This window comes from Penicillium atrosanguineum, assembly GCF_028827265.1.
Source record: "Penicillium atrosanguineum strain IBT 20685 chromosome Unknown utg000001l_segment0_segment0, whole genome shotgun sequence".
In the NCBI taxonomy this organism is placed as follows: domain Eukaryota; kingdom Fungi; phylum Ascomycota; class Eurotiomycetes; order Eurotiales; family Aspergillaceae; genus Penicillium; species Penicillium atrosanguineum.
The window spans coordinates 993,559-1,012,643 of NW_026623133.1; the positions used below are offsets into that span (position 1 = coordinate 993,559).

Here is a 19,085-nt window from a genome sequence, read left to right on the forward strand (position 1 = left end):
CCGTGGAGGCTGACAGCTGTTGAAGGGTCGTTTTGGCCTTCTGTCAGAAGCATCCCGGCTAGGCATCCTATTCGAGCACTAGTGACAAATTGGATATCTAACGAAACCTCAAGAGAATCATCCTTGTCAGATCCAGTGCTGATTGATACAATCTGTTTTACATCTTCAAAAAACATGGGGGAAAGAATGAATAATTATGTACCAAGAAAACTATTGTGCATCGAAGGTAAATTGTAGTCTCCGAAAGAAGTAAAAAAGAAAAATGTACAACGAAAGAATCTCAATAGAATACATGCAACATCTGCAACGCATAAACGATAGTTACAAGAATTCCGCCAGCGGTCTTTGGGTATAAAACCATCAATCCACCGCCAACCATAGTCTAGAGGTAAAACTCCTAACCAGAAAACAAAACAAGAAATGAAACATACACAGATTACGCATCGACCATCAGCTGCTCACCTTCATCCAGTAGTGTGGTAACGCGCGATAGATCGGAGATCATCTTGCGGCCATGACCAACCAGAAGCAACTTCTCTGCATTGGCTGGAAGACCCAGATAAGTAGGGGGTTCACGCTCAGGCAGGTTGTTGACCCAGTTGACAAAGTCACGAATATTGGTTGTGCTAGGCAGGGTGAGGAGATCGTCCTTCTCAACGCCAGATACGAGCTTGTATTCGTCCTCAAATGCTGCGGGCGTGAGGAATTGACTAACAAGGTTCTCGAGTTGCTTGAAATCGCCGGCGTCATCGATCTTGCCGCCGTACATCTCTGTGACCAGCGTGCGGATCATCTCCCAAGGAAGCTTCTGAGGAGCAACGTTGGAGCGGCCTTGAGCAACGGTGTCGACCCAGAAGTCGATGATGAAGGCAGAGCACTCATAGTCGCTGTCATTGAATTCCCAGAAACTCTTCCAACCAAGGCTGGGCGCGTAACGGAGTCGTTCCTGGACCACGGCGTGAAGGAAGCAAAGAAGGAGATAAACACGGGCCTTTTCGACAGGGGCCTTGCTGGCGCGGGTGTTCAATGAAGATAGGGAGTCCTTCATGTTGGCGCGAACACCGGCAGGTTGCTCGAACATCAGAACGCGAGATGCTCGGATCAGGTTGACTGGAATCTTGGGGCTGGACTCCATAGAGAGGAAGAGGCGGAATTCCCTATGAGGCTTGAGTGAATCCAATCTCTTTTCCAGACTCTGAAGCCACGAAGGCGCCAGATGAACGTTCTTGACCAGCACCCAATTACCAGCGGCGGCAGCGTTGCTGATAGCCTTGTCGGCACTCTCGAGACCTTCGTTCGAACCCATGGCAATGTTGGCACAGGTTGCGTGAGTACGTTCAACCAGCGCGTCAACCTTATAACTGGCATCGAAGCCTGGGCTGGAGCTGAGGGCAATCGGGGTGGTTGCAGTGACCTGTTCAACGACATCCTTAAGATCACTGCTGCCATCAAAGAGCTCACGTCCGAACACAGCCTCGATAAAGCGCTCGGCGACAGGGACAAATCGGTCCATGCGGCAGAGCTTGACAAGGAGCAAGGAGCGGAGCAATTGGTCGAGGTGAGTGGTGCTTTCGCCCCAGACGACTGGAACGACATTCTCTGCAAGTTCCTCGTCGAAGAATCGATCCCATTGATCCTGGGGAATGCCGGGGACGTAATCTTTGAAAAGTGACATGTTGAGCAACTTGTTCATCACTTGATCACGAGAATCAGTAGTCGTGGAAAGATCACTGTCCTGGACAGACTCGTCCAGAATGCGGTCCAGGATAGCTCTGTCCATAGGGAACGGAGTGGCCTGAGCAAGAAGAATAGCGAGAGTAACGCGATCCTTCTGAACAAGACCCAGCGAGGTCCGTTGGAAAGTGGTAATGAACAGGTCTCGAATAATGATCTGCACGCGCGCAGAGTGATCCTTTTCCTGAGCAAGGCGCTTGTTCTGGTACAAGACTGAGTTGAAAATGTCAACAAAGTACTGCAGCGAGAACTGGTAGAAGTGGTTGATGTGGTGAAGTTGCTCCAGAACAGCAAATACAGCACTGCAGGCACGGGCGATAGTGCTGTACTGGTGAGTGATATTCTCCACCTCAGTCATGACACCCTCAGTCTCCGACATCTTCTTGGAGATCTCGGCAGCCTCCTTCTTGAGAGTCTCCAGTGTTTCGATGACATTATCATCGTCGAGAATGTTACCACGAGACTCGTTAAGAGCCTGCAGCAAACGCTTCTCCAATTGTCGAAGGTGGACTTTGAACTCTCCTTGCATCTTGACGAGGTTGTTTCGGCGTTCGTCAACATCGGGTCGTTCGAACTTCAGCACATCGTTTAGCGACTGCGTCTGCAAACTGCTCTGAGTGACTGTAAAGTTGACAAAAGTGGTCCGACTGCACACGTCCGGTGGGAAGGAAGCAGAAGGGTCTCTAGTAGACAGGAATAGCTTGAAGGATGGTGAGAAATCGATCTCTTGCTTGCCAAGTTGAATCAAAACACGGCCACCGGTCTTCTGGTATTCCTTGTTGAGAACATGGTTGAGAATTGGGTCCAAGTGTTCGGCATCTTGGATAAGGATGGGGTTTCCGAAACGCAAGGCACTCTCAAGCTGCTTGACAAAGGAATCGTCCAGGAAGCTGGTGACGGTAAGCTTACGGTCCTTGCTTTCCTTTTGCAAGAACTCAGTGACACGGCCAGATGGGTCAACGATTAGAGGGTATCTGTTGAAACGCTTCAGGATAATGGCGTTCTCCGTGCAAAGATCGTCGACAGGCAGAGAGTGTTCTTGCCAGGTGAGACGCTCGTCGGCATTAGAGAGGTACTCCGTGATTGGGTTGTGGGGCTTGAAGTTGATCCCGGACTGAGCCAGCTGGTGAACCCAATCCTCGATCATGGCCTTACGGAATTGCTGATCGTAGAGACCAGCATAAGCAAGGAAAGCAGCGGCGATAATCACGTCACCAACAAGAGTGCTGATCTGTGTCTCGAACGACTTGCTGCCATCCTCCCAACGTTCACGCTCGGATGCCAGACTGTCGAGCAAACGTACACTGCGGTCGACCTTGAACTGGACACGGGACATTTCTGTCTTAATGGCTTGTGTTTCACTGATAAGAGCAGCATATTCAGCCTTGTAGGTAGCAATACTGCTCTCCAAGCCATGGATGGTATTCTCAATAGCCTGTGCCTCGGCCTTGGTTTGTAGAGCCTGTTCTTCGAGCTGGTCAACCTCCTCGCGCAGGGGTCCAACACGATCCAGGATCGCGGAATAGTTCACTTGGGCCTCAACCCATTGAACCAAGGGACCACATGCTTTACTGGCACGGCTCACCCGCTCGTAGGTAAAGTCTTCCTTGGACAAGAACTCGTTCTGCATCTTGGTTCGATGGTTGCGAGTCATCTGACGCTCGTTGTCGTAGTTCACAATGCTAGCAATGAAGTCATCGCGGCGAACAAGACCTTGAATGGTCTTCCAGCTATCGACCTTGTGGCCGAGAAGAGTGCAGACGGCTTCCAGGGCAAGCCGGACACTAGCCGGCGGGTTACCCATGGATCGGACCTCCGTAAGATGCTGACGCTTGATGTTGCTGACACTCTTCTGTGCCTCAGCAACAGCGGGCTCGGCCCTTGCCAAGTCATTCAAGACAACCTCCCTCCGCTCTGCCACCACCTTTTCTTGCTTCTCCAAAGCAGCCTGCACCTCTAACGAAACCTGCTTCCTCTGCTCTGCCTCCTGCTGATCAGCAACCATGCGCTGCAATTTCTCGTTGGCCTCAGTATCCTTCTTCTCTAGCTGGGTCTTCTTTTGGGCGAGACTGCCACGCAGATCGCTGACTTTCTCGACAGTGTCGCGAAGCTTCTCGAGACCAACGTTCAAATGACGCTGTTGCTCCTCAAGATCCTCACGCTTCTCGTTGAACAGCTTCACATACTGAGCAACAAAGTCGAGATAATGGCGAGGCGTGAGGAAAGTGCTCCGGCCCTGCTGTTTCTGCAGACGCTGGTTGAAACGGTGCAGCGAGTGGTGGATGTAAACCATCGAATTGACGACAGTGTCTCTGTGAGAAGCAGGAAGTGACAATTCGCGGTAAGCCACCGGAAGGCTATCAGGAGAAACAAAGTTGGGCTTGTCGAGATCGACCGACTGAGTGAGCTCAGAGCCGACCTGGAACAGGGCTTGGTCAGACCAATCTCCCATCCAGTTAAGCACACAACGGTTGAACAAGGCGGGACTAGTCGCAGCCTTGGAAGACAGTCCATCCTCGGGCGGATTCATGGTAAATACAACGTGCAGGTTCTTGACAATTTGCTGCGTGAACCACTTGTAGAGTTCCTCTTGGGAGTCAAGAAGGAGACCCTGGCGCTGAGCGCCCTCCTTACAAGCAGTCATCAATGAGGAGAACTCATCACCTTCAAAGAGACCGGGGACCTCAGCGTTGGCGAGAAGAGTGTTCATGCGCTCCAAGAAACCAGAGTCGAGGACGTTAGCCTCATCCATGATGAAACAAATCTTCTCGCCCTTGCAGCCTGCGCGACGGAGAACACTTCGAAGATCATCATCGAAATCCTCCGACGAGTACTTGCCGTGGACCTTGATTTGGAAGACCTTCAAACCGTTCATCCAAGCAACGAAGCGAGAAAGAGTAGTCTTTCCACTGCCGCTGACACCGATAAGGATAAGGTGACCCTGAGGCTGGCGGAAGACTCGATCAATGCGCAGAGCATGCTCCAGAACATCATTGAACAAGACCAGAGGCACATCAACTTCTTCCTCACAAAATGTTCTAAGACGCGCCTTGACAAAGTCACGAAGCCGTTCTTGCTCCACGGGCACGTAGTTCTTGGACAGCCAGTTTGAGAACAGAATGGGACCCTTCAATGCCTCTTGATCATCGATCGTCGGGAAATGCTCCAGAGCAATACGGCGAACAGCATCAGCTGTCCAGGCGCGCTCGTCTTCATCAACCAATCTGTCCTGGAAAAGGCGGAGAGCCTCGTGGGCCCAGACTCGTACAAGGCCATCGATTGACAAGCTTTCAAGTGGCTTGATGGCCTCATAGACACCGCGAACCCAGCGAGTAAGCTCACGAGGAGAGTACACATAGTGAGGCTGGATCTGCGGTGTGAATCTGGTCTGAGATTCGAGATAGAATTGGACCATGGCCTTGGTAAGAGCCTCAGAATATCCGCGTAGCAAGGGCAAGATCTTGAGGACAGCAGAATTGAATGTACCGTAGATCTGGTTGAGGGAGATTTCACCGGGGTAGTCAACCATGATGAGAGGAGCGTGACGCAGGAAACGCTCTCCCATGGGGGTACGGCCAGCGTCTGTGGGCGGATTACAAGCACCAACGAACTGGATACGATCAAGGCTGACCCATGTCTTGTCAGATGTGCGCCAGAATCCATTCTGCTCCACAAGTTGACGCAGGAAGGAGATGGCACGCTGGGTTCCATAACGATCAGGGGCGGGCAAGTTGATTTCGTCGCAGAATATGACGAGCCAGCGACCAATTTGGTTGGGAGACATCACCACACCGTTGAGAGTCTTCTTGTACTCACAGTACTGCTCGAAGGTCTTGATCAAGAGATCAGGGGTAGTTGCGCTGGAGAAGTTGAGGCCGACAACCTCCATGTTCGGCAACTTTCTCAGAGCGGCAAACAAGGTCATGGTCTTACCCGAACCAGGGGGTCCGCAAAGCAGCAAAGGCTTGTGCTCGGCGAGCCATGAGTACAAGACATCTTCGTGACGGATAGTATCCACAGTCGGGATAATGACATCTGTTTGGGTGATCGAGTGGGTGTTGATGTCGATCGACGGCACCTGTGACTGCCAGCTAGTCCACTCAGACTTAGGAAGAGTCACGTCAAAGTCGATGAGAGACGAATCACCATCCGGTGGCAGGTCCATGGTGGACATTCCGGAGACGTACTGCCCGAAGGCCTTACGGTCCGAAAGAGGACAATCACCAGTGAAGGACCAGACCATCGTAAGTAAGAGCTTCTTGGAGATGTACGACTCCATTTGCTCGGGGTCAAGAGGGAAGTCGACATGCTGGATGTTGTACTCCAGGACATTGCGGCAGGCTTTGTTCAACAAACTAAACATGGTATTGAGGGCGCGAATGTTGGTGAATTCCATGATGTGGTTGTACTTCTTGGCTTCGTCGAGAGCTTTAAGAACCAGATCATCACTTTCCAAGTGCTGCTTGAGAATGGTGGAGAGCTGGTCCTGTGCAATTTGGGTTTTGACCGCAGCGGATCCGGCGGGAGCGCTATCATCATCCAAGTCCTCGAATGTCTTAGTTTTGAGGCTTTCAACGTAGTTGTTGATCATCATGGTGGGGGTAACAGTATCGGCATTGAACCACACCATGCCACAGCGAGAGACGGTGGCGAGGGTCGCGTACTTTAAGGTCTCGACTTCAAACATGATGCGGACATTTGAGGGCAAGTTAAGACGTTCACCGTTAGGCAGAGTAAGAAGCTTGTTGTCATCGAGAACGCTGTTCAAGTTCTCAACCCACTCGGGATCAACATCACCGTCGAATACAATCCAGTGACGCTTGCTATCTTCTCCACGAAGGTTGTCGACGATTTTTCTCAGGATACCAGTGAAGAGACCGTCGGTCCACTCACGAGTAGTGCTGTCCAGATTACCATAGAGGGCTTCCTTAGACATGACCTTAGAGTCGATGATGTGGGAGACGCCCTCAACACCCTCGATCCGTTGCATGGCCTGCAGAAGAATCTTCCAAGCAGCTGACTTACCGGCTCCAGATTTTCCAACCATCATGACACCGTGGTGAATACTCTGGATCTGGTAGAGCTGGAGAGCCTTAGAAATCCACATGTCGCTGTCCACCAAGTGTTGTTCCTTGGCAATATCCCGAATGGCCTGGGTGAGCTTCTCGTAGTTGGCAGGCACGTAGTCGACGCCGGGGAAGTCTTCCACTTGAATGTGCAGCATCCGCTCAACATCTTCTCGCACAAGCTTGGGTGCAATGGTCTCTCGCAAACTCTGAACAATGATCTGAGGTTCCACCACTTCATCAGGGCCAATCTCGCCGTCGGCATTGGCAATTCGAGCACGCTTGAGACCTCCGGAGCTGACAAGGACACTCTTCAAGGCACGAAGACCAAAGTCGTAGTGGGCTTGCTTAGACAATTGAGAGGCGCAGTGGTCGAAGAATGGCACGGTTTGCTTGGACAAAGACTTGGCTTGCTTGAAACCCTGGGAAAACAGCATGACTTCCGCAATAAGTTCCTTGTCAGGCTTGGACATGGCAACGCTGCGGAACAGCTTCTTCAAGTTGTCGGGCAAATTTGAACGACCCGCATATCCAGGATTCATGGTGATGAAGATACCAGTGTTGACGTTGACAGTCAGTTTGCGGCCAACTAACTCGATTTGAGTCTTGTCATCCTCTTCACCCTTGCGCAGACCAATTTGAATATTCTGAATCTGCTGAGAAACGGCAGACAGGATTCTCTCCTCCAGGCGGTTAAACTCGTCGAAGCAACCCCAAGCGCCGACTTGGCAGATACCAAGGAAAATACGGCCCATGGCCTGGAAATCGAATGTGTCGTCACAACAGAAGACAAGAGTAAATCGACCAAGCTGAAGACCCAGAGCTTTGACGGACTCAGTTTTACCTGTACCAGCAGGACCGTAGGGGGAACCACCAAGCCTCTGGCACAGAGCCTGAGTAAGGGTAAGGAAACAACGGTCTGTAAGAGGAGTGCGGACTAGACGTTCGGGAACACCGAGGTACTCGAATCCATAGTTGAGCCTGGCGTTTGCCATGTGAACATACAGACGCTGGAGGAAGTCACCCTCCGGCTGGTAGACGTAGCGCATCTGAAGCAACCACAGATGGTGTGTGGGGGTAGTCGCGTTGGACTGAATAAGCTTGGAAATGGTGTCACGCTGGTGAACGAATTCTGTAATCATTTGCTCACACTTCTTACGTGTGATGGCATCAAGTTCTCCAAGCACAGTGGCAGCGAGCAGCTCCAGGATTCTGACCTCTGCGTCGTACAAAGCCTGGAGGTTTGCGCCGCCGTCTTCCAGGGACTTCTGTACAGCGTTGGTCCAAACGACCTGGCTGGCAAGGACAACGATCTGGGCAGGGTAGTTGGCAAGGAAGTCGTTGAAAGCAGTACGATCGACGTCAGGGCCGCTGTACAAAGTGTCGAACTGCTCGACAGCCTCCCCGAGAAGCTCAGCCAAAGTCAGCTTCATGTTGGTCTCCAACGCAGTGAGCCAGTCATTGATGCGAGGAGTCTTAAGAAGGTTGACTTCCTTCTTCAGGCGGACTTCTTCGCCCTCCTTGGAGGTCAATCCGACAATATTATTTTCGTCGTCCATCAGGAGGCCATTCAGACCAGCGAACATCTTCTTAAAATGCTTGGCAACACGGAAAATGTCATTGCTGTTACCAATGATCTCGAGCAGATCCTCATCTCCAACAAAGTAGAAGCGAGGGAACGACACACGCTCACGCTCAAGGTATTCACCAAGCGCCTTCTGGATCTTGTTGAGCAGCTCGGCCAAACGCTCCAGAGACTTCTGGACACCGTTGATGGCAAGGATATCGAGAACGAAGGGAGACTTGTATACCTTCTTCATAACAGCAAAGAACTCCGAGTTGATATTTTGGAATCGGCTCGACTCCAGCGGAAGCAGATGCTTGATGTCAGCGTTGCCAGTGAAGACCCCCTCCAAGTAGACCCATTGTCTCTGGACATCAATCCAGACATCGAAGAGAACATGGACGCGGTTCAACTTGTCTTCCCACGAGGTAGCCTCCTCCTCGAATTCCTTGTAGTAAGGCGAGTGTCTCATAGCCTGAAGTGAGTTCAGGTTCTCGCTACATTTCGCAAACAGGTCGTCGAAGCCACGAATAAGACGGCACTTGTTCTGGTAGTTCACCAGGTCCAGGGAGTAGTTCTGCCAAGTCTCACGAACAGACTTCAGGAACTCCTCTAGGGCCATTTCACCTTGGGCCTGTGCGATAATGTCACGGATAACGGTCTCGCTGGTTGCCAGCTGCAGATCCCAAACATCACCCAGAGTCAGCGACACAAGTGAGAACCGCTTTCCGGGCTTCAGAGACTTGTAGATCTTCTGCCAGTGGCGTTCCTTCACAGCCTCGGACTTCATATCCGACAGGAGAATATTTACCTTAAGCAGTTGGCGAAGAACATTCTGGATATGCTCGAACGCAGCGTACTGCCTCATTCGGCTGGGCATTTCCTTGGTCATCTTGATCAGACCATCAAGAGCCTGGCGCAGCTTGCGGGGTTGGACGCTAGTCCATAAGCCGTCGCGTAGATCGTTCAAACTCTTCCAAATAGTAGACAGAGCAGCCCAGACCGACATGAAGTCTTGAACCTCCTCAAGAATGGCCGGAAGAGATGACTCAGAGCTGGCAGGGAGGTCAAGCGCTTCCTTGGCCTTGGAGACCATCTCAAACTCAGACTGAAGGGACTCAAGGCGCGACTGGAAGGAACTCAAGGTGCGAGAAGCCTCGTCGGGGGGAATAGTGCCAGAAACTGGCTTCTCGTCGTTCCATTGAGCAATTACCTCGGCAATCTTGTCATTGATGACACGGTCTTCGGCGCTGATCTTTGCGCGGAGACCCTCGGTCTGATCCTGAACGATCTTGCTCTTTCGGGTAAGCAGCTCGTTCAAAGCGGCCCATTCTCCATCAACGTTTTCAACATGAAGCCAGTCACTAGGGAATTGGTAGCGCTGACGGGCGAGAGTAGTCTGACCTTGGCGGAAAAGGTCGACCTCTGGCTCCCAAACACGAGTTTTGCGCTTGCACTGCTGGACGATGGTGATGAAGGACACAGCATGTGCGGTAGAGGAAGCCTCCAAGGTCTGACCTTCCAAATCACGACGAGCAGAGGCAATCTCGGAGTGGACCTCTCTCATACGGCCACCAAGCTTGGCGCCGAACTTCTGGAGAATTTCGTGCTGCCACTGGTCGTACTTGGCGTTGACCTTCGTTTGGACTTGCTCGTAGTCAATCCGAATGTTACCGAAAGATCGGCCGACTTCCGAGGTGTCGAAGGTGGCACGGCTCTTCCGAATCTCCTGGAGAAGCTGGAGCCACTGGGAAAGATCGTCTCCCAGGATATCATAGACCTGCTCAGATTGCAAATCCCAGAGCGACTGGAATTGAAGCCATTTGTTGACGTATTCAGAAACATCACCCAGTCTGGACTCGATCACACCGTAGACTTGATTGAGCTCATCGGTGCAGCCTTGCGGAAGCTCTGAGAAACAGACTTCAGATTGACGGACAGTCTGCACGTTAATAGAGATTTGATAACGAGAGGCCTTGATCTTTTCGAGGTTGCAGATGACCCCCAACCAGGTGTCGAAGTGCGAGAACCAACTAGCTCGAGCGAACTGCAGCGGCGGGTCAAGGTGGAGGACCTGGTTCTTCATGGAGATTTCATGGAAGAGTTCAGGGAACGAGATGTTGTAGGCCGGGGTCTCGACTTCCCCGGTGCTAGTTTGAGCGTGGAAAGACGTTGTTTGCTCATTGCGAGATTCTTGGAAGGTGCCGATCCACTCACGAACCGCGCGATGAAGGCGCTCCCGAAGGATTGCCTCAATCTTTCCATTAAGCTCCGAAACCCAATGTTCCAAGTTGACGTAGTTCTCAAGGTTAAGCTTATCGACAGAAGACTGAATGGTGTCTAAGCGCTGCTTGAATGCAGCGGAGTCGTATGCGCAGGTCTTGAGCTCATGGGTGGATTTTTGGATGCTCTCGTTGATAGTGGACAGTGTGGTGGTCTTGTCCTGAAGAACCGATGCCGATCCCGCGAATTCGCGAACAAATTGGACATGTTTGCTCTCGGTACGGTTAGGCATAGCACTATCAATGGCACCATTCGGGAGTGACTGTTTGACATGCAGCTCATAGGAATGAACGAATGATTCCCAGCGTAAGGGAATACCCTTGCCTACCATGGCTTGCGAATCGTTGATATAGCCATTGAGAAGAATAGCGACGTCAGACATAGAGGCAATTATACGGACGGTCTGTAGCAGGGTCCGCACGCTCTCCATCAAGCTGATGGCGTAGGGGTAAACACGCTTCGCCTCCTTGGAGATGTTGCTGACAGCATGGGGAACCTGGAAGTTCAGCCAAATAAGGTTGCGAACCTCTTTGAACAGAGCAATGATTTGGGCATCAAAGTTGACAGTAAGCTCCAGGGTGTTTCCAGCAGCGCGGTTACGCACAATATTGAAGAGACGTCCGGAAATGGTGATGTGTCTTCTTTGGACATCATAGAGCCACGACTCGAAGACAGGCCGCGTGTCGAGCTTCTTGCGGAACATGTTGCTTTCAGATTGGAGCTTCTGGCCTTCAGTATGAAGGTGCCAATCCTCTCCCAAAACATTTTCCACCTTGCGCATGTAGCTATCAAGTTGGCGCTCGATTTGACGAGCCCAAATAATAGCACCGGAGACGGGTGGGAGATCACGAAGCTGCGCCATCGCATGAGCCTCAGAGTGACCATACTGCTGCTTGAAGCGCTCGTGTAGACCAGAGATATCGCGCTTTACATTGTCGATGAGCTGAGTCTGGTACTCTCCAATAGCACCACGGATCTTAGGTCGGACCAGAAGAGCATTGAACTTGGAGAAAACACGGAACATCTCATTGGCGTTCTTCGCAGTCGCAAGGCGATCACGGAGACGAGCAATGATGGAATTCTCGACGCGAGATGTACGCTCACTGTAGCCGATCTCGGCTTGTTCCCAGGTACGGGATCCTTCGGGGGAAACGTCCAAGACGTCCACATTCTTCAGGGCAGCGTAGGCGTGAGTCACTTCCTCGACAGCATCAACATCACCAATCTCCTCAACAATAACAGTCTCGCCAGAGTCGACGCCAGCGCCGATCTCTGCGGAAGACTTGCTAGGTCCGAGGACATTGATGATGGTCCTCTGAAGCTGCTCGTGATTGACACGGAAGGTGTCGATGTACTTAAGACGTTCACGGGTCAATTCATGTCTTCCATTAATTTTGATTGGGATGAATTTCTCATTACGACGTCTAGTCGAGTCACGAGCAACATTGGTGAATTCCTTCAGGTTCTCATCCCACGCACGCCAGATGGCCTGGGTGGTTTTCATCAAAGACCGGAATTCACGGTAATCGAGGTGCAGGATGTCACGACCGGGAATAAGATCGTGAATTTTACGGTCGAGGTCACCTGAAATGGCCTCGACGAGCGAAAGAGCACGCTTGATGGGGTAAGGGCAGATTTTCAGCTTCTTATTCAGATGGCTGAAGATCAATCCAAGCGACTCTTGCACCTTGCTCAGAGAGGTGGCAGAAAGAAGCTCATCCAGTGGGAAGTCACGCATCAGTTGGTTGTACTTCTGCACCAGCTCGGAGGCATCTCTCAGTCCAGTGTCAGCCTGGAAACTGAGGGTCGGTTGGTAACGCTTCGCATGACGGAGAATATCCATAGTCAACTTGACACCATCGCTTGCCAGCTGAGCCTCGATGCTCTCCAAAACAGACTCCATAGACAGCCAGAAATTAATCTCTGGAGATGCTGACTCGCTGTCCGGATCCCTAGACATCTTGGTGATCGTCTGAATCGACCGAATCCAACCATTTACGGTATTCTGAATGCTGTTCGTGAACGCACTGTTGTCCAGAATTGTCGCAGGAATCAGTTCGACCGATGGTTTGACACCCTTGGCTTCAGCCTCCTTCAACGCGCCTTGGACCACATCGTGCATTGGAAGGTTCAACGCCGGAATTTCCACATTTTGCTGCAAGTGCATAAGACCCAGCTCCAACTCGGCAAATTTCTTTTTCGTTCCGGGAATACCAGTCTTTGTCTCGGTATCCGCTCTAGGCTTCGCGCCAGCAATCGTTTCCTGGTTGCGGGCGTAGGCTTCGAAATAGGGACTTAGACCGTGGTGAAGCAGCAGATGTAAAACTTGGTAAGGCGACATAGTAGTTCCTTGCTGGGACTGAGCATTGTTGAGAGAGGCGACACCGGGTAGGTTCATGACCTGGATCTGCGAGGCGATCGGAAGAGCCGGGTCGATAGGAGCAGGACGTTTGATGAAAGCCACCGACGAGACGGTGGTTGAAGACGACGAAATCTCCGAGGAGATGGTATAGACATATTGCACCGAGTCTTTTCTTTGCGTCAATATATGTGCCCGCGGCATTCAAGGCTGGGATCAACTTACCTTGACCCTCGGTTCCGCCATTTGTCTCTGCAGCGTCCGCGATATCTTTCTGTACATAGATCGCGACCTGCGGCTCAGAAGCGAATCGCGTACATCTCTGCAAGGTTTCACTGTACCTGGCCTCCGAGAGCAAGCTCCCGGCGGTCTCCAACTCGGATTTGAGAGCGCCCAGTGTCACCTGGAGCACCTCCGTCAGGTACTGAACCACAGCGCCGGAATCCACCAAAGCTGCCGTATCTGGCGTCGACACGCCATTTGGCACCCCTGTGGAGGCAACCTCCATTCTTGTTTTCGATTTAAAGCGACAAAAACGGGTAGATCATGGAGATGGGAGAAAGTTGAGGCGCGATCGGAGCGGGCGAGATAAATGTTGACACGGTTCGCGTCGTGCGGTACGCAGGGTACGAGGACGGAGGAGGGTGATTGACCGCGTCCTTGGGGAAGTTAAATGAGGACAAAGAAATCTAGATTAAACAATAGAGAAGAAAAGTCGACAAGAGCAGGGGTCGATAACCACTACGCGGTGTTTGTTGGAACAGCTCACTTTACTTCAGGGGATGCGCCTTTCCCAATTGGGTTAAGGGCCGTCGCCCAACCATGTGACAAACGCGGGTTCCTGATTCAGTGCCATCCATTGCCATCCATTGCCATTCCTTGCCTTTCATTGCTTTTCATTGCTTTTCATTGCTCTTCTGTCGCCCCTGCTATGCTAGATCACACCGCAGTCCCAATCTCCATCTCCTCCAGATCCTTCATATCCACTGGCCCGCAGTCGCAATTATACTTGAGCCGGAAATCGGACCTAAGCATTCCTTGAACTGCTACCAATGCCCGCTCGCTCGCCCTAACCTTCGCATACCGACCAGACGTCCCTACCGCATTGCCGATAGAGTGGCCATGCACCATTACTGCAGCCAGAATTTTCGACTTGTCGCCATCTATCTCGGGGATCTCGCCACTCTTGAGACAGTAGTTGGTGCACCCGTAGACATTCGTCAATTGACTGTGTAGGTGGGTCTATAGCTGGCTGTCAGTATATATATATATATCCCAAATCATGGGGAACGGGCCAGGATCACTTACCACCGGGTGATTGTTGGCAAACGTGTCATACAGAGACATGTCCTCGAAAAAGGGCCTCACATGAGCCGTGAAAAAGGCCTCAACCACGATGAAATCGAACTCTGAGTCCACGAAAATGGCGCCGACATATGCTTCGACCATATCTGAGAGACACTATATCACGACTCAATCATCTTTGTGAACTTTAATGTAATACTCTCACTAATACTCGCCTTTGGAGAGTCTTTGGTACCAAGCCAATAGTCCATCGCCCCGTCCCCTTCAGCCTCCGCAATCTGGACATCTTCTGCGTAGTGGGTGATTAGCCCTTGCAGGGGACCACCAAAGTATTGAAGATGCCGATGCAGGCCTAGTTTCACTGCCAAAGCTCCGAGGAACTTATTAGACACCATAGCCATCTGTGATTATATTAGCGATCATGGCTTGGGCACGCATGCAAATATGCATCTACTTACTTTGTGCTCAGTGAGCCACTGCGGATCCTTGTCGGGATATCGATGGTACAGAAACTCAATGCACACCATATCGAGAAGCGCGTCGCCCAAGAATTCGAGTCGTTGGTAACAGGGCACTTTGGCGTAAGCCAACGGATAAGAAGGATGTGTGAAAGCAGACCGCAACAGGCGAGGAAACTTGAAGCTATATCCAAGCTTCTCAAAGACCTTTTTCGCAAGATCTCGCTCAGCTGCATCGGATGCTTGTACCTGGTATACTGGTTTCGTGTAGAACGCAAGGTAATCTGCCCAGCAAGTTGCAATGTGGTTTTCACTGTCAACAAAAAGAGTAACTGCTTGAACAGCCAAGTCAAATCGATGGTCTTTACCTCCGGTGAGCAAGGATGCCGCAATCAATGCCTCGCACACATCGGCAATTGTCTTTTCGCCGAGGTTGTGAGAGCTCTCCGATTTAATGTGCTGAACGTACTCTCGCCCATGCAAGAGTGTAAGACCTGGCGGATACCACGTATTCAGAGAAAACCCACGACTGCGGATGTACTCATGGATGCGAAGCTTGATAGCGGTGTTGAACAAGTTCTTGTTGCAGATGAGACACATTCGATGGACGTGATAATCGTACTCGTCATCGTCTGGCTTTTGGATGAAGAGCGAAATTGTCGTTCCTAGCTTAAGGAAACAATCACCCAGAAACTCAAGACGCTCGTAATTCTTTCCCATGCCTCGCTGTACATGTATCTGTGTAATTTGATGATCTCCGGAGTTGCCGGGGTCCTTTGTGAACGATTCCAAGGCAAGGTCAGTCTTGAGATCCAGCCTAAGGAGTTTGCAGCCCTCCAATACAATCATGTAGGACTCTAGCCGGCTAATGATAGCAGGGAATGCAAGGCATGAAGTCACTGTCGTCAACGGGATCTAGTTGAGTGTCAGTACAATAATCCCAACCCAAAACATGTCGCAGACAAACTTACTGATGATATTACCAGTGGTTGCGGGCAAGCAACGCATTTTGTAGCCTCCAATTTCTCTGCATCGGCCGCTTTATCGAAGAAATTTCTTCGGAGCCCGAGGCATTCTACCTGTAGCACGGGCTGGCTCCAGTCAAAACGCTCGAAAAACATGGGACGCGAATTTTTCGAAAGACTCAGCGAATAGTTGGCAATGTTTTCCATCCACCGTCGACGTGGTGTCCAGTCTGGTGGGGGGGGTCTGATGGATGTAGGTCAGACTCAACGGCGATTGGAAAGTATCGTTTCCTTCCATCCCATGGGTCATAGATGAAACGTCCCAGGAGAAAGTTGACGTCCATATCTGGAGACCACTTCCAGTCCAAGTGGTTATGCACGAAAGCTACCGTATCCCAATCTATCACGCTCTGAGAAGCGGTGTCTGGAGTAAGGTCGCCGGCGCCTGCTAGGACTGGGGCAAGCCAGTAGGGAAATTTCTCGGTCATTGGATCGAAGCTCTTGTGGAACAAATCCTGGAAGACTGCCAGTGTGAAACTGCAAAGGTTTATAAGTCCTTGAGAGGTTACCACAAATTTGCCGATGCTCCTTGTATGAATCATAGTGTTAATATCATTCTCCAAAAACACTTGGAAAGAAGGAAACAAAGGGAGTCGTTTCCGAGACAACAGCAACAGGCTTTGGTGCTCTCTTTTCAGAGGCTTCGTTGGCATGAACTTGATGAGCAAGCCATAGAGCATGTCTGGAATAATATCTTCATGGTTCCAGATCGAAGGCTTGCAAATCATGATGTACTCATTTGTCTTATTCGTGACCGCGAGCTTTGCATTGCGCATCGCCGGCAACCGCCTGTGATACTTGGACCTGAAGTTGTCATCAAGCAATCCATTTTTGCGGAGCAGGATACAGGTATCAAACGCAGCTGATTGTTTAGCCAGGCCTTTTTTGGATTCTCGACCTCCAATCAGCCCTCTAATGGGTGACTTCTCTGGTAGAATGATCTCGCAGATGAATGAGTGGCCCTGTGAGAGCAAGACGTAGCTGACCGAAGCTGAAAGGTCATTTTCATATTGCAAGGAGGTGGCATAACGTCCCAGAACATTAATAGCATGTCCATAAGTCAGCTTTGCGCCGCTTGAGGGAACAGTGTAGATTCTCTTCTTCTCTTCCTTCTTCAAAGCATCGTCCAGGTCGTGATCATTTCCATTGAGGATTCGATCTGCGGGCAGAGATCTGCAGAAGACTTGCATGAGGCGCTCAGCTTCTTGAACGTCCCGAATTCTTTCTTTGTGCTCTTCATTGCCCATCTCGATCATGGTTGCATAGGTTGAGTTGGTATGTCTTGCACGGCCACGACTTTGGACATACTGAATCACTGTGCTGTAAAGATCGAATCTCACGACAAGATTACAGTCCGGGATGTCGAGGCCATCTTCTGCAACTGACGTCGTAAAGAGGCAATTGATCTTACTCTGTCGGAACTTCGCCAAGGTGAGAAATTGCTGACGAAATGTTGTTGATCCAGTGGGATCGTGGTTAATTCCAAGCAGCACTCCGGGGCGAATATTGGGAATTTCCAGTTTCTCACAAAGCCGAAGCAAGGTCTTCGCCGTGTTTCGGCGCTGAGTGAAGACAATTCATTTCCGCTCCTTAGAGATTGCAAAAAATTCACTCAATCGTTGGATGAATAGCTCGACTTTTCGGCTAAGCTGATCTCGCTCTGATGGGTGTTTGAATCGGTGATATCGGACAACTCGACAAGCTTCTTCCACCTGGATGATGTCCTTTTGAGTTTCCTCTGGGTTCTGTTTTGAAGAGCTCGAAGTAAAGTCTGGGCCTGGGTCTTTTGAAATAATGCACTTGAGCTTTGCAAGCACTTCGTCTGCCAAGGCAAACTCCCAAACCTGGTCCGCGCACCATCTTCCTAGCTCTGAGGTGGCATTCAATGCAAATCGCAGGATTGGTTTGAGGGCTTTGACATTTCCGAATCTCCTTTCCATCTGCCCGTAGAGTTCTGTGGGAAACGGTAAATCAAGCTTGTTGTATGTCCATGTTTCCTCTTTGGGACTTCCCACGACTTGTCGTAACAGGGTCAAGTGAGATGTCGTTGCATTTTCGCTATCCAGGAGTTTTTCAAGCTGCCTAATTATCCTCAGCAAAGAACAATGTACTACTAGAACAGGACTAACATGGCTGCATCTGCGATATTGACTTTGGCATCGATTGGGGAGGCAGTCATCCCAAAGATCCTCGGACGCTTCCAATTTTCTGTTGGGAGGTATGATTCTCGGATGATACTAGCACACAGTTAGCCAAACATCAATAAAGTTCAAGATGTGCGATTATCCCGACCGGGCATAGACATGGTCCTTTTTCGTGTGGTGAGCTTCGTCAAAGATCAATAAGTTGATGTTGCCCATCTTCACGAGTCCGTTGAGCAGAGCCTGGTTGAGAATATCGGCTGTACACACAATCACCATGTGTCTTGCCAAATGGTCTTTCCAGACTTCAGAGTCCCATAAGTCTGGACCCATGGCACCGAAGATATGTGCCACGCTCTGATCAAGATTGTTTCGGAGAACCGCTGACTGCTGGAAGACAAGGGCCACAGTGTCGACCTGCTATTCATGAGCGATGTTTTTCTCAGTCTCCGTATATTCCGTACCAAGAAGAATGCCACTCGAGATGACTTCCCATTATCTCGGTCGATAAGTGCTTGGTTGAGGATATGTTTGAGCAGAAGTACTGCGATCAGTGTCTTTCCAGAGCCTAGGTAAATGTGTGAGAATGGCTCTTCCATCAACGCATAAGCAGTGTTTCCTTACCTGCGTCGAGTACGGCAATGATTTTCTTCTTCTTCTTTGCGCGCTCAAACAGCTCAATCTGGTATTCACGGGGATCTAAGTTTCCTCCGCTGTGGTCTCGTTTCGCAAGTAGAAGGGCAATAGGAAGCTCGTCGTCAGGCTTTTTTGAGTGATCGTCCTGAATAACATGCTTTGAGAGTCTATGCTCTCCTTAGTACAGTATTATGTATCGGGTGTTTGCTCACCTCTCAACTCACAAGGCTTGAAACTGGGCATTCTGGAAGCTTCGTCGGGTGGCAGCTTCTGGCTCGGCCGTGCTTTGGTCTTCCTCACTCTCAGAATTTTGTAGGGAGCCGTTCGTATCTTCGGTCAGCAGTTTGTCCCATCCGCTCTGTGAGCAGTTCTCGAAAGGTTCTTTGGTGAAGCATGTTCCCACTTTGGTGGATACTAGGGTTTCAAATTAACTCGGAAGCGTGGTGGCGCTCTCTATATGTTCAAGTACGGGAGGCATGATGTTCGAATGTTATTTGAAGGAAAGAGAGAAGTG

The 19,085-nt window shown here is 50.6% G+C and overlaps 2 protein-coding genes across 2 annotated transcripts; both read right to left on the reverse strand.

Annotated features, from left to right (window-relative positions):
* Positions 1–436: 436 nt before the first annotated feature.
* N7443_000375 (uncharacterized protein) lies at positions 437–13,514 on the reverse strand (the record flags this gene model as incomplete). Its single annotated transcript, XM_056880431.1, has 2 exons — positions 437–13,176; positions 13,232–13,514. 2 exons carry the CDS (start codon positions 13,512–13,514, stop codon positions 437–439), a joined length of 13,023 nt encoding a protein of 4,340 aa, XP_056745669.1.
* Positions 13,515–13,945: 431 nt separating this feature from the next.
* Positions 13,946–18,983, reverse strand: N7443_000376 (uncharacterized protein; the record flags this gene model as incomplete). Its single annotated transcript, XM_056880432.1, has 12 exons — positions 13,946–14,248; positions 14,315–14,457; positions 14,517–14,712; positions 14,770–15,684; positions 15,741–15,796; positions 15,946–17,356; positions 17,507–17,876; positions 17,924–18,031; positions 18,087–18,352; positions 18,400–18,503; positions 18,560–18,738; positions 18,796–18,983. Coding segments are annotated over 12 exons (4,239 nt in total), but the record flags the coding sequence as incomplete, so codon positions are not given.
* Positions 18,984–19,085: the final 102 nt, after the last annotated feature.